Raw genomic sequence first — 14698 nt, 5'->3', positions numbered from 1 at the left:
TGGCCAGCCTGTCCATTTTTTTTTGGTCAATAATTAAAAGTACTGTCTCTTACAACAACAAAAGTACGTTGTAATTTGTATACAAAATAAGAAAAAAAGCTAAACCTTTTACAACCACTGATGAATACAGGCAACAAAATCTATTGATTTTGGCTTTAATTATATTAGTTTTCTAGCTAGATCACATTAAATATAAAACACTAATAGAAATGGAAAATAATCCACTCCAATTTTGATATCTGAGACATCCTAATCAAATGCACTAATAAAAGAAACAAACATTTTATATAAAAAATAGTGATATTTAAACTTTAAACTTAAATTCTTAACCTATATATACTATATATGTAGATAATTAATCACTAACACCATAAGCTATTTGTGATTCTCCCATCACCTTTGAAAACACATCTGCTTTCTCACGAAATCACAGTTTTATGTTTGCTTCTGCTTTTGGAAGTTTAGTCAAACTACTCTGCACAAATGCTGCAATTTCTGTCAACAAAACCCTTTGTATGGATCAACAAAAACGCGTAACTTGCAAGTTGAAGCCACAGCTATTTATTTAAAGTTAATTTTTTATTTAAACCTATAATTATATTTTATTACATAAACGAAATCTCTCACGTTAATAAACTAATCCCTACTCAATTATACAATGAGGAAACTTCGTCTAATGCGGCCAGAACCTCATAGGGTTTCCGTTCCAAAATACCGTCAGAAACTTCATTTGCAACCAGAACCTCATAGGTAATTGTCTCAAACCACATCACAAGACCCTACTAGTCATGCTCCTAAGACTTTGTTCGGGTCTTTCTTGGTTATTTGTTGCCTCTTTCTTGTGAGATGTAAGCAAAAAGTTTGTTAAGAAGGTACAAATGTGTTGTATTGTTCATTAACAAGTATCTCCAATCATATTATTATTGATCTCGACATAGGATAATGTAGAACAAATTACAATCAAATATGTCTTTAAGTGTCTGACCTAAACATGTTCAATTCGCATTGTATGTTAAGAAGTCTGATCGATTACTTGTCGATCTATCAAAACAAATGACGTAATGACTACTTTGTCACGATTATCAGTATATGATTAAACACTTATTCAGATAAGATAAACAGGTAAGTGGATCTCAGATCAAACACATTTCATAATCATAATAAATTATATTTTAAATAGTACAATCATCTAAGTATTTTATATACATTATCTAATTATACATTTAATACTTTGTTGACGTGAACTTCTATGTATTTTCTATAAACAACTTCATTCATCTTACCTAATATCAAGAAAAAAAAAACAAATACTCTGAAAATAAAATATTAGAGACGTTTGCGAAATTGATGAAGTTTTTATAAGATACATCTTTAACTTAATAAGAATATATGTATATATATTTGGTATATTAAGTAAGAATTTAGTGAAGTACTCTAAGATAATACATGCTATTTGAGTTCTATATTTGCCATTGGAAAATTATCATTTGACTCATACCTTATTTTTAAATCTGACAATTCCATTTAATAATATCATGATTTTGGGAACGATATGTGAAAGCTGTCAACATGTCTTGATTGTTTTCTTTGTCTGAAATATATTTAGAAACATGCAGAGGGGAAATAAGTGGCCCTGGTTCTGGAGCTAGCTCGGAGGTGGAATTCTCGCCTTAACATTTTACCATCTTTCCCAATGCCTCATCCCTTTGCTAGCACAACTTTCTTAGTAGCACTTTGAGCTGATAAATGCCCACCACCGACCCTATAAGGTTGGGTAACATAGTTGTCGTGTCCTTATTTTTGGCTTCATCGATAAGTTGGTTCCTTAAACTGCGGAACAACACTTTATGTAACCTTCAAGCAATGAAAAATCTTCATATTAGCTCAAAAGTATTTGACCTATTAAGAAATTCTATACTGAGTTGATAAATAAACGTTGACAATATTTTTAGAAGGAAGTTTGCAAGGAATGCTGTTCTAGAATTCCAATACCTCTCTTATAATCCTCGGAAAGGATGTCCTTATACTTAAATTATCTGTCTAGTAGAAGGGAAATGTTGATGACACATCAGATGACATCGAGGTTCGATTGCTGTCACTAGTCATCTCTCCTCCCCAGAACCCATGTCACATACCTATTACTAGTCGGCTATTCAGTGATGAACTTCTCCCAGGAGATATCAACAATAGACAATGTTCAACTCAGACAAATGATCCCCCAATTTATAGCAAAACTTAGCACCCTTTCGTTTTCCCACATCAAATCAGTCCTGACACTTCATTATTGCAACATCTTTGTTCCTACACTTATGGAGGTTGTAGGGCTGTTATACCTACAAGGATACATAACGAAAGAAATACAAATTTTCTTTCCACATAACCACTACGACAAAGGCCAAAGTCTAACATAATGGCGACATTTTACAAGACTTAAGCATCAAAAGAGTTAAGTTTGGGAGTCTACACTGTACTATACATAAGTAAATACCCTTAGAACATGTCAATACATCCTAATACATCTCGATTACGATTACCCATATACCTAAGTGTACCCAACATGCGCTATCTCATTCATCACCATAATAGACTAACCAGATACATATCGGTATATCGGGCTGCTCGAATACATATTGAATAACCATGACCAGCATACCAGGTGCAACTGGCCTAAGATCATGATTTGAGGTATAATTAAACATATTGATTAAACAAGAAGTAATCAAGATAATTAGTTATAAAGACCAAACCCGCCTAGGTAAAAAGTTTATAAATGATAGTATAAATAACAGCTTATGATGTAACAATTTATGTTAATTAATTATCACATTTATTACCATTTGACGCATTTGAATTATTTGAGTAACAAATTATCTTTTACAGATATAACCTCATTTGAATTAAGAGAACAAATACTCTCTAAAAAAATCGAATACCTGGTGTGTGAAATTAGAAATACTTGAAGTTAGAAGTCTTTACAAGATTATTCAACTCTATAATAATAATTGAGGAATTTTCTCTTCTCCAACTAAGCAAAGCATGCACATTTTCCTAAATTTTACCATGTTTAATCTGGTCTTGCAGAGAAACCCAGGACTAACTATTAACTGCTAAATATTTTAGAAAGCATCTCAAAATTGAAATTACTTAATGTGACAAATTTGTGTAGGGAAGAGAGTATTGATTATATACCCAAAATGGGCAACATATATAATTTCTAACAACCAAGACTTCTTCAATCAAAAGATTCTTTAAATCTCAGCAGATCTTCCATCCAAGAAAGTAAACTTCTCTATGAAAAAGACAAAGTTTTAATAATATAAATTGTCGTTTTAATTAAAAATGCTTTATCTGTTACATTAACTAGAAGTCTTTTTGTTTTTAAATATAATAATTAATATAAAGTAAAGGAACACAATTAAAACCAAATCATTAATGTCAAGTATTTTATCTGTTTCATGCAATCACAACACTATTTTATTTATGAAACGATTAAAGGACTATACTCCAATGAAACCAACGACATAACTAATTAAGAAAAGAACCATGTCCAATACCTTCCTTTAATGAAATTGAACATTTAAGATCAAAGACTCATTCTTAAACGCTATATTAGTAGGTAGGTAATAGCAGATGGAATAAATGACTGCATACCATTTCATAAGGCCAACTTATTTAACCTTGGAAGGGAACCACTGTGTAGCAGATATTGTTGACCAATATCATCTGCTGTATTATTATCAGCAAAGAACAAAGTAGCTGTATGAATTTATTCCATCTTTTCTTAAACACACGTATCTTTGATTCATTTTCCTTATTAGAATGTCTTCATTAGTTTCAATTATATAACCACTTGCTCTCTTTTAATAATAATTTAAAAGTACTAGAAGTTAAGGCTAAACGCCTAATATTTTGACAATTAGCAGCACCTAATGTGGAATTTTTGGACAAATACCAGTTCTCAACTGTTTGCTATATTAATTAATTAATATATACACACTGTCATGTAAGTTTCAAAACCTACATATATAATTTGCAGAAGCAGCCCTTATTGTCAAATCTACCAAGGTCACTGAATGCATTCATATATTATATATTTTGGTTTGCATTATTTCAGTTTGTCTTTCACAGACATCATTTTTGCAAACTAATATGACTATGAATGCTGTCTGGTTTCCTGTGGAGTGGATTTCAGAGCTGTTGCTTCTATCATGAGTATATTTTTTGAATGGTGACTAAACAGACTTATCTTTGATTCTAATGTATTTAACACTTGGATTCTATACCTTTTGTGCACTATGGTGAAGTTGGTGAATTCTGTCATTTACTTCATCTTTAATAATTGATATTCCCTATCCTTACATGCCAGGACCACATATTTTCACAACAATCTTCTTTCAGTGGTAGAGAAAGCACGTTCACACTATGGAAGCTTAATCACGATATTATAACATGTGTTCTGTTAATCAATGATGATAAAATTTCGGCTATATAGTTGTTTAATCGTCACTTATTTTATAACTGTGATTATAAAAATTAAGAACGAAAGTAATTAAAATGAATCTTAATGTGGCGTAAACTAAAAAAATAAAAAATAATGATGAGGGCGGCTGTCTTGCACTATGACCAAATAAATTACTATCATATGGAATTGGCAATTGGATATTTTCACGTGTCATTTGGTCAAACTACTTAGCTGTACTCTCTTTTGTTGCAGATCTTTTTTAAACTTAGTGGTTTGGAATTGTCTATTTATTGAACTGGTCTTTTGATTCATAAGGGAAAATTTCATCATTCTATACACAATTCAAAATAATTAACTTCCTCCGGAAACTGGACAAATAAATAAATAGAAAAAAAAAAAAAACTCAATCCTGTTTTCCAGTGCAAGGACCATTACAATGGCACTCTTCTCTACTTTTCCTTTGCACCCTTTTCTGTCTTTTATTCGCTTGAAGGCTCGTTGCACTTAGCCTAGTACTAGTACTATACTATGTAATCACCTCTAGTAATTAACCAGTAAATAGGTATTTACAGTATGATCCGTGTGTGTCTACTAGCCCATGCTTCCTTGTGCTTCTGATGCAATTGAGGTGTCAGGTGAACTTGACCCACTTCTTCTGGCATTTCGGTGTTCATTACTCTGTGACTCTGACGATGAAATTGGTGTCTTGGGTGATTTAAGTGGATGAGGCCTATTGTGGCGACGATTTCGGTGGTGATGGTGACCATTTGCATCTTTATTAGCCTCATCGTGATCATGATGTCTATGACCATTCTTGTGATGCTGATGATGACCATTCTCCCTCTTCCTATCCTTGGGTGTTTCAACCTCTTTTGCCATTTCATTGTGATCAGTTGGAACAGTGTAAACAAAGGGTCCAATTGGAACATCATCGAAGTCCTTAAGAGGCTCAAGAACACTAACCACAGTGCTCATCAAGGGTCTACTTCTTGGCCTGTGGCTGAGACATTGGTAAGCCAATGCAGCTGCTTTTCTTGCCCCTACCTCAGAATACTGTCCCTCAAGTCTTGGATCCATAATTCGGCCGAGTTTCCGGGAATCATTCAGAACAGGTCTGGCCCATTCCACGAGATTTTGTTCTCTTGGGGGGCGACCTTTGTCCACTGATCTTCTTCCTGTTAGAATCTCCAAGAGAACAACTCCAAAACTGTATACATCACTCATTGCTGTCAAGTGTCCTATATGGAAGAAAAAGACATTGCACATGTAAGAATTGAGTGACCAACTGATTCATTAATCGCCGTTGAAGTGAACCATGTCTCGTTGTGTTTTAATTTTGATGTAATTATTTTTACCTGTCATGATGTATTCCGGGGCCGCATACCCTTGTGTGCCCATGACTCTGGTTGAAACGTGCGTGTCATCTCCTTCGGGACCATCTTTTGCCAAGCCAAAGTCAGAAAGCTTTGCATTATAGTCCTGAAAGAATGAATGGCCAGAGTGAGTTAATAACCCAATTCTTCAAACGGAACACCAGAGTAAGACAGAGAAAGTGATTAACTACTGATTACTTACAGAGTCCAACAAAATGTTTGAAGCTTTGAAATCTCTATAGATGACTGGTTTTTTTGCTTCATGTAGAAAGGCTAGACCCTTTGCAGCTCCCGCTGCAATTTTCATTCTTGTTGACCATGGTAACGATGCCGTAAATCCTGTCATCAGAAAAAAAATTAAGTTTAGTCCTTCATCGCTATGCGAAGTGAATTTAATAATACAAAAAGAAAGTGTTAAGTACTATATTATTGCCATAGAAATCTTACTTCTAAACAGTTGATTCTCTAAGCTGCCTCGTGGTAGATATTCATATACCAGAAGCCTATGTTCTTCTTCACAGCAATATCCAATCAACTTCACCAGATGTTGATGCCTTAGTTGACCCAGAAACACAACTTCCGTCTGTCATCAGAAAACCGGAGGGAAAGGTCAGAAGTGAGAACTCAGTCATAATGATTATTATTAATCAAGCAAATCATAGTCAATAAAAGAAATCAAACCAGGTCAGTATCACATTATTAATTCTAGTCCATGTTGTTAAATGTTGTTTGAGGGTTTTTATAAAATGTAAAAAAAAAAAAAAAAGTACTTGTAAAATAAAATTATCCACCTTTTGCATTAGGTGAAAAGGGGTACTTACCAACCACTCCTTGTGGCCCTGAGAACCGTCCAAGTCCAAGAGCTTGACGGCCACCGGTTGAGCCTCGAGGCCAGGCCTAAGCTTGTCATCAATGAAGCCCTTGTGCACAGGTCCAAAACCTCCTTCTCCTAAAAAGTTACTCGAAGAGAAACTCTGTGTGATGATCTTGAGCTCGGCGAGTGAAAAAACATGGAGGTTAGACCCCACTAAAGAAACAGAGAGATCCTCCGAAAGCGTTGAGCCAGGAAAACTCAAGTCCATGATGGAGACCCTGTTGGAAGAAGAGCCACCCTTTGTAGCCACCTCTTTGGTGGTGGGCTTGGGAGAAGGAGAGACAGACTCACTCCTGAAACAACTAGAGAAGATCGAACCCCATCCGATTGTCATGTCAGATACCCTTGTACTTTATCTGGGGTGTGTCTGAAGTATCTTCAATCCGATAAGTCTTATGCCGCAAAACTTAATGTTTTTCTGGGAAGAAGATGTGAGGTTGAGGAAGACAGAGATGGTGTGGTAGAAATGGAAAAAGGTTGAAGATTTTAAAGGGAGAGCATGGATTTAAAATCTTGTGCTGATGGGTTTTCTATCCGTGTTGATTTTCCTCCGTTTTTTTTTTAATGGAAAATTTCTACCTTGTTTAGATTTAAACAGAGAAAAAAAGGTGGTTGGTGTTTGGCGAGGATGAAAAGGCCAAAGATTTGAAAAGGTTAATTATTTGATCGATAATGGGAACCGAGTAGTATCAGGTCTAAGGTGGGCTAAAGAAAATGACGCGGTTACCCCTCCTTGACTTTGCACCATTTTGTGCTGATAAATTTGGAATCCTTTAAGCACCTTCGTGGCTTCCAGATTGCCTCATTCATTTTCTGCTCACAACAATCCAAATTAAGCTTCTAAATCTCAATATACTAATTATCTTTAAACAAATCTGTTTGATGTCTTTTCTGCTGACACTATAATTCTTAACAAGTTTTACCTGATAGATAGAGAAATATACCAATGGTGTGTTCTTATGGAAGACGTTATTGCTTTCTTTTTGTCATGGGTTGACCTTTTGCTTTCTTTTTGGTTTGTTCACGTGCTATCTGAAACTTCAAAATAGAAACACCAGATGCTTATAAACTGGCATTTGGAGTGAAGAAGGTGTGAATTCATGGTTTGTTTGTTGTGTGCAGTGTCAGCGTTGATTCTTGGAATCAAAGAAAATGGAGAACTCCAATGATGTTCTTGCATTATTATGTTTCCTCATGTAGATCTTATACTTCTACTTTTAAAAGGTAGCCATATGAGTTAAGAGCTTGTATACTACTATTTGTCGTTGCTTTTAATTATTATAAAAAAAAAATAACATCGATGACTATTTAATAAACTATAATAAAACAGTTTGGTAATATATATTATGCATTGCCAGGAAAAAATAAATTTTGAATTTCGATATTTGAGAAATATAATAAGTTTACATGTAAAAAATAATAATACAGCATGTACGATCATGTTTAACTACTGGACATATTTATTAACATCCCATTGTTCTTCTCTTTTAATATTTACTATCTCCACTGAGATCTGATTTTAAGTCTTAAGCATAACCTATACAAAATATAAAGATAAGGGAACTAACTATTTAAAATTAATAGAAAAATCTAAGTGTCAATATTTCAAAATATTATAGCAATGTTATTATCATATACAATTATGTTATCACGTACACATAATTATACTGAACACATATAAAAAATAAAAATAAAACTTCACATTCGAGTCTGCTTATTCTAAGATTAATAATATTTAAGCATATATATTTGCATATATTTGTCCACTTAAAAATATCGATAAACTTTTCATACCTAAAGTTATGATCTAAGTGAAATTAATAAAATTTTAAGATCTCTAAATATTAACGATTTGAGTGTTCAATACACACTTCAAACTTGATTTTCACTCAATGACTAATTACAAGAAAAATTAAACATAATGATATATAAATATTTTTAATTTTTTTAAAGTTATCATCAAACACTTTAAACAATATAAAATATACTTAAAATGTTAATTAGATACTATTATCAATCATTTTAAAATCGAATGATTTTATCAGTATAAAACTACAAAAGAATCGATCGAATATACAACCAGTTATGTTAAAAGACAATTAATGTTAAAGACAATTAGGTTAAATCTCAATAAAATTTAGACTAATATTAATTCAAAACTCATTTCGAGACCTATAAATACGGATTTGAAATATTATAATAAGTTAATTACATTTAAAACCTAACCAAATTTTTACTAATTTTGATATAGAAATGTATTTTGTAAATAACTTCTCAATCTAACATCATAGTAATGAATAAAAAGTAAAAAATAAAAATTTAACCCAAATTTAGAAGTTAAAAAACAAAGAAAAAAAAGAATTGACTTCCACTCTATAGAATGTAATTTGGCTAATAAGAATAAAAACGTTCTAAATTGGATCCATTGAGCGAAATTTTAATCCACCGTCATTTTTTAGTAAATTTGTCGAATTTCTCGTTGGAGTAATTTTACTCAACAAAATTTTCTTCTTTTAAAAGTAGTGGAAATCCACCTGGCAGATTTGAGATTCCCTAAACAGATCATACAGAAAATCGACTCTTCAAATTTATATAAAACATGACACTAGTTTAGAATTTGTAAACTATGATGTTTCTTAACTATAACATACTTCACCTGATACAATTCAACTTACAACTTATTCATGACTCAAATGTTATTTAAAAAACAAAACGAGGACTACTTTAATAATAGAAATAATTATCAATGTAAAGGTTAATATGTTTTCAATATCCTATTATGAATTTTTACTCACAAAAATTAATGTTTATGGTTGAAAATATAATTTTTTTACTCTTTCAAAAAAAAAACTAAGTTTCAAATTAAAAATTTTCTCATTAGGTAAATTGAAGTTGACGGCAAAAAAAGAAAATTATTCACAAACAACATATACCGTAATTTGTACAGTTCACATTTTGTGATTCTATTTATCCAACAATATTAAATAAGTAGGTTTTTTCGTAATGAAATCTAATTATATACTAACGGTATTCAATTATAAAAATTTACTAAATAATTGATTCTCTTATTCTATTCTTAAAAAATTCATTCGTTAAAAACTTACTTTATTTTTAATTAAAATAGTACTTTTTTTCTCTTAATGGGTAATATTTTTTTATTATCGATGAGAATGTTCTTCTCATGTAAAATTATAAATTAGTATTATTAGTTTTGTACCAATCGGAACCATTAATTTGATACAAGATAAAAGAATCTAAAAAATTATATAACTTATACTATTTATTGGAAAACAATTATTTTGCGGTGCAAAGGTTTACAAAACAAGAAGGTCTTCAGTGAGGGAGTGGGTATTTCTATTAACATTGTCGTTTTCGGGATTCTTTTACAAAAGTCAATGCATGTCATCTCAAAGAATAAGAAAACAAGAACCAAAAGATAATCTTTATGTATTTGGAAAAAAATTACGCAAATAATCTTTAACTGGTGATTTGGTTTATAAATTTGAATTATACTGTCTGATAATATATTAAATTAAATTATGTATTTGATTGATGATATATAATTTAGGAAAAACATGTTCATTAGTTATTACAATTACTGTTTCGAAATAATTAATATAAAATTGTGTTAGAAATCTTATATATATTGTTGTTTGTTATATCTGTGATGTCATTCATTATCCAAAATGTATTTGATTGATGATAATTTAGTAGAGATCGATAATTTCTGGAAAAATTAGAATACAAATTTCAAATCAACTAGATGAGTCAAAATTACAATACATAATCATTCAAAAATAATCTTATGAAATTTATTATTTTTTAATCTATTATGTTATTATTATTAATTACTATCATATAATATTAATATTAATACGTAGTTTCAAGACTTATAAATAAATTCATATGAATCTTACGTAACAGATCTATCTTATAAAATTAAATTAAATTTAAAATCTATGATTAAGTTGTTTGTAAATATTAAGAAAAGACAAGTAACAAGAAACTTAAATGTTCTGAAGTTGAAATGAACGATTTTGGATGATTTAACATGTGATTATACTTAATAGCAAGTCTTATCGAGATCATTATTCTGTAATTTGTACTATTATAGCATGTGATTAGCAATGGATGTTACGTGTTGTGTTTGGGGTCCACCAACCGGTGAAACTGATTGGACAGGTGACGAAGTGGTCCCACCATGTTTATCTACGCGTTTTTCAATTCCTTTTTGGACCCAAAGTGAAATAACTATTTTTAATTTATTCTCATTGCTACCAATAGTCTTTCTACATTACATGCTTTTTTTTTATATAGATGATTATACTTACACAACATTTTTTAAAACATTTAAATATTATTTATATATCATTATATGATTATTCACAGTAGTATTTATGATTATAGTTATAGATTATGAAGTAATTTTGAACAATCACATAATAACACATAAATTATATTCAAATATTGTCAAAAAAAAATTGTCTAAATATCATTATCATTATCCTTATTTATATAATCAAAATCTATAATAAATAAAATTACTTTTAAATATATAAATTTTACAATTAAAAATTCTAATAAATAAAATTTTAAATTATAAACTACACTTTATATTTACAATAAATAATTTAATTAATGATATAGTTTTACTTTTGAATATTAATAAAGTACTCTTAAATATGTTAAAATTTAATTTAAAATTAAAAATAATAAAAATGATAACTTAAAAGAGAGAATATTTTTGAAATGGTCACAAAATTGTTTTTATATAAAAGAATGTTAAAACTGGAATAATTGACAAACAACAAGTAAAATTGTTATAATTATGAGTTTGATTTGATGGTTGAATATCAATGACTTTATGAATTAGGTAATTGAGTATTCAAATTCTTAAAAATTATATTTTCTATCATTTTAAAAAAGGTAACAAATGAGTTAATAGGGTCCCAAGATTTCTAATTATAACTTTTCATCCAACGAGGGAATGTTCAATAATGCCTTTTATATAAACTCCTTGTACAAGGCTATTATGTTAATCTTTGATCTAAATAAAGGATGAGAACATGTCAAAAATTTGATCTAAAGTTACCTTTAAAATTAAAATGTTGAGAAATGATTCTTTGACGTAGTTAAATTTTTTACATTCATTTGATACTATTTTTACTTACTTTTTACTCTCTTTTTTTCTGAAAAATTACAAACTTTTACATTTTTTGAAACATTTTATCCTTATATTATGTATCAAATGAATATAAAAGTGTATCATGGTATTATTACTTTAAAATGTTATGAGTCCCAACTGAAACAAAAATTTCAATGATTATATTACTTATTTCGTTATTTGTCAAATATTTATTTAAAAATTTGTTTTCATTATTTATTCAATATCCATTTAAAATATATTTACAAATATTTTAAAATTTGTGTATACATCAAATATTTTAAAAATATATATTTTATAAACTTTTAAAATAAAATCACAATATAAAATATAAAATATAATTTAATTTCAATTTTAACCTAATAAAACATAAATTAATTTTAATTTTAATTTTTAATTAAATATAACTTAATAAAATATAAATTAAATTTTAATTTTTTTATAATATTCACATCTAATTTTTTATAAATAAATATTAAAATACTGATTACTCATAAATATTAATTATTGGCTATAAATTATAGGGTTAAATATGTTTTTAGTCCCTATACTTTGGGACGATTTTGGTTTTAGTCTCTCCTTCAAAATAAGGTACAATTTAGTCCTTCAACTTTAGAAAACTCTGGTTTTAGTCCTTTTTACCAATTTTTTTTAACTTTATTTGTTGTTTCAAGCACGTTTCATTATAGTATTTGAATTGTTTACATTGTTTGACACATTCTTGCTTCAATGTTAACTGAGAAACGCGTTTGAAACAGCAAATAAAGTTAAAAAAATTTGGTAAAAAGGACTAAAACCAGAGTTTTTTAAAGTTGAAGGACTAAATTGTACCTTAGTTTGAAAGAGCAACTAAAACTAAAATCGCTCCAAAGTATAGGGACTAAAAACATATTTAACACTAAATTTTATCATTAAATATTCTCATGTACAAATAAAATTGGCACAATTATATATTTTTATGTCTGATTAACATTTTATACATAAAATAAACATACTAGATTTAGATCTAAGAATCGTATTCGATGATTTGTCATCGTAAAAAGAAAAATAATCAAGATCAAAGCAAGTTTAGAACAACCTTTAAAACAACGATCACATATTTGTTTGGTCGGTTAATAATATGTTATATATTGATCCATATGTTTTATTTCACAAGCGAGCATTGAACCCTAAGATGAAGGCAATAGTTTAAAGAAGAATAAAATTTAAAAATAAAATAAAAATAAATTAAACAAGAAACAAAGAAGTTGATCACAAGAATGCTTTTTTAAAAAATGTAACACTCAACATGATTTTCTAATGTTATCCTAGTACAAAAACTAACATCAAATGAATAATGTGTTCAAACTACATAGTTATCATTAAAAGATGATTTACGTTTTTTATTTTAATTTTTTAGGATTAAATATATTTTTAGCTTTCAAATTGAGACATAAAATCATATACATATTTTAAATTTTGATACATTTTTATTTTCAAACTTTAAAAATAAATTTGTTGAAAGTCCCGTATCGACTAGAGATAAGGCCAAATTATAATATATAAATGAGGTGCAAACCTCACCTTACAAGCCGGTTTTGTGGGGTTAAGTTAGGCCTAAAACCCACCTCTAACATGGTATCAGAGTCATGGTTAAAGCCTATCCTAGCGAGTTCTAAGTGTACATTTCTGTTTCTATTCCACTCGTTGTCGAGCCAATATTGGACCACCCAATTTCTACTATCACGCACGAGATGTCTATACCTCGACGTGAAGGGGGTGTGTTGGAAGTCCCGCATCAACTAGAGATAAGGACCGGTTTTGTGGGATTGAGTTAGGCTTAAGCTCTACTTCTAACAAAATTAATATAACTTTTTTTAATGCAATGATGTTTACTTCTTTTTAAGTGTTGTATATACCTAGTTTAGCAAACAAGCTAAGTAATTAGATTCATTAAGGTCTATTCAGTTTTATTAACTTAAAGTGATTGAAAAAAAACTAAGAGAGACCAAATCTCGACAATTTGATCACATGATGATATTCCTCGATATCATATAATTGCATAATATTTAATATATCAAGTAAGGTATCACATTATTATGATTATTCTGCTCATTATCATATATACGATAAATTATTATTTCATTGACACTATTTGATATCAATCCTAATACTATATATATTTATCACCTGAGTCATACAGTCCCAAGTTGTTATAAATATACATGCTATTTCACTAGAAAAATACACGTATACTCACTCTCTTATACTAAAAAAGATTTCAACTATCTTTCTAAATTAAGTGTCACGTAGTCTATTTTAGGTAGATTTTTTCTTATGTTTTAGTCTTTAGAAGCATATATAAAAAATTTTCAATCCATTCAAATTTTCTCACTTCCCTAAAGATTTCTACTTCAAATTTGACACATGTTAAATGATATTTTAAACTAGTGTATTTCGTCTATTTACCTCATTTGACATGTTTCAACTTAAATTTAGAAAATAAAAATATATTTTTAATTTTTTTTATTATGATAACATTGATAATAATATAATAAGATTTTCCATTAATTACATTTATCTCCTATGACTAAGAATCACATTCTTTATGGCATTTTCCATCATTCTAACTTTGTAACGTTGTTGGACATAGGTTTTTCAGCACGTCACAAATTGTTATCTAACCAAATAAAACCAAATTCAAATGGATACATATATATATGCAAGACATTGTCGTTGCATTTAAGGCATATTAGAACATTCTTCATAGAAAATCACAAATTTCATAACCATAATATGACACCACAAGTAAATTTAACCGATTATAGGAAAACTTTGCATGAAAA

At 29.4% G+C, this 14698-nt stretch overlaps 1 protein-coding gene across 1 annotated transcript; it reads right to left on the bottom strand.

Moving 5' to 3' along the window:
- Positions 1-4748: 4748 nt before the first annotated feature.
- On the bottom strand, positions 4749-7357 carry LOC106769101 (serine/threonine-protein kinase RIPK). Its single transcript, XM_014654579.2, has 5 exons — positions 6657-7357; positions 6283-6418; positions 6038-6174; positions 5818-5941; positions 4749-5700 (listed from the first exon to the last, which is right to left on the bottom strand). The coding sequence occupies exons 1-5, from the start codon at positions 7041-7043 to the stop codon at positions 5054-5056; spliced, it is 1431 nt and encodes a 476-aa protein (XP_014510065.1). The 5' UTR covers positions 7044-7357; the 3' UTR covers positions 4749-5053.
- Between the last annotated feature and the right edge of the window lie 7341 nt (positions 7358-14698).

The sequence above is a fragment of the Vigna radiata genome, chromosome 7 (genome assembly GCF_000741045.1).
Source record: "Vigna radiata var. radiata cultivar VC1973A chromosome 7, Vradiata_ver6, whole genome shotgun sequence".
Lineage (NCBI taxonomy): Eukaryota > Viridiplantae > Streptophyta > Magnoliopsida > Fabales > Fabaceae > Vigna > Vigna radiata.
The sequence above is the reverse complement of the archived record's forward strand: the minus strand, read 5'-3'. Positions and strand labels throughout refer to the sequence as shown.

Excerpts from the sequence above, each read along its gene's own strand:
- LOC106769101 (XM_014654579.2), bottom strand. The coding sequence starts at position 7,043 with ATGACAATCGGATGGGGTTCGATCTTCTCTAGTTGTTTCAGGAGTGAG. Across the intron at positions 6,419-6,656 it reads AGGGCCACAAGGAGTGGTTG|ACGGAAGTTGTGTTTCTGGG; the intron begins GTAAGTACCCCT and ends TTCTGATGACAG. Across the intron at positions 6,175-6,282 it reads AGAGAATCAACTGTTTAGAA|GATTTACGGCATCGTTACCA; the intron begins GTAAGATTTCTA and ends TTCTGATGACAG.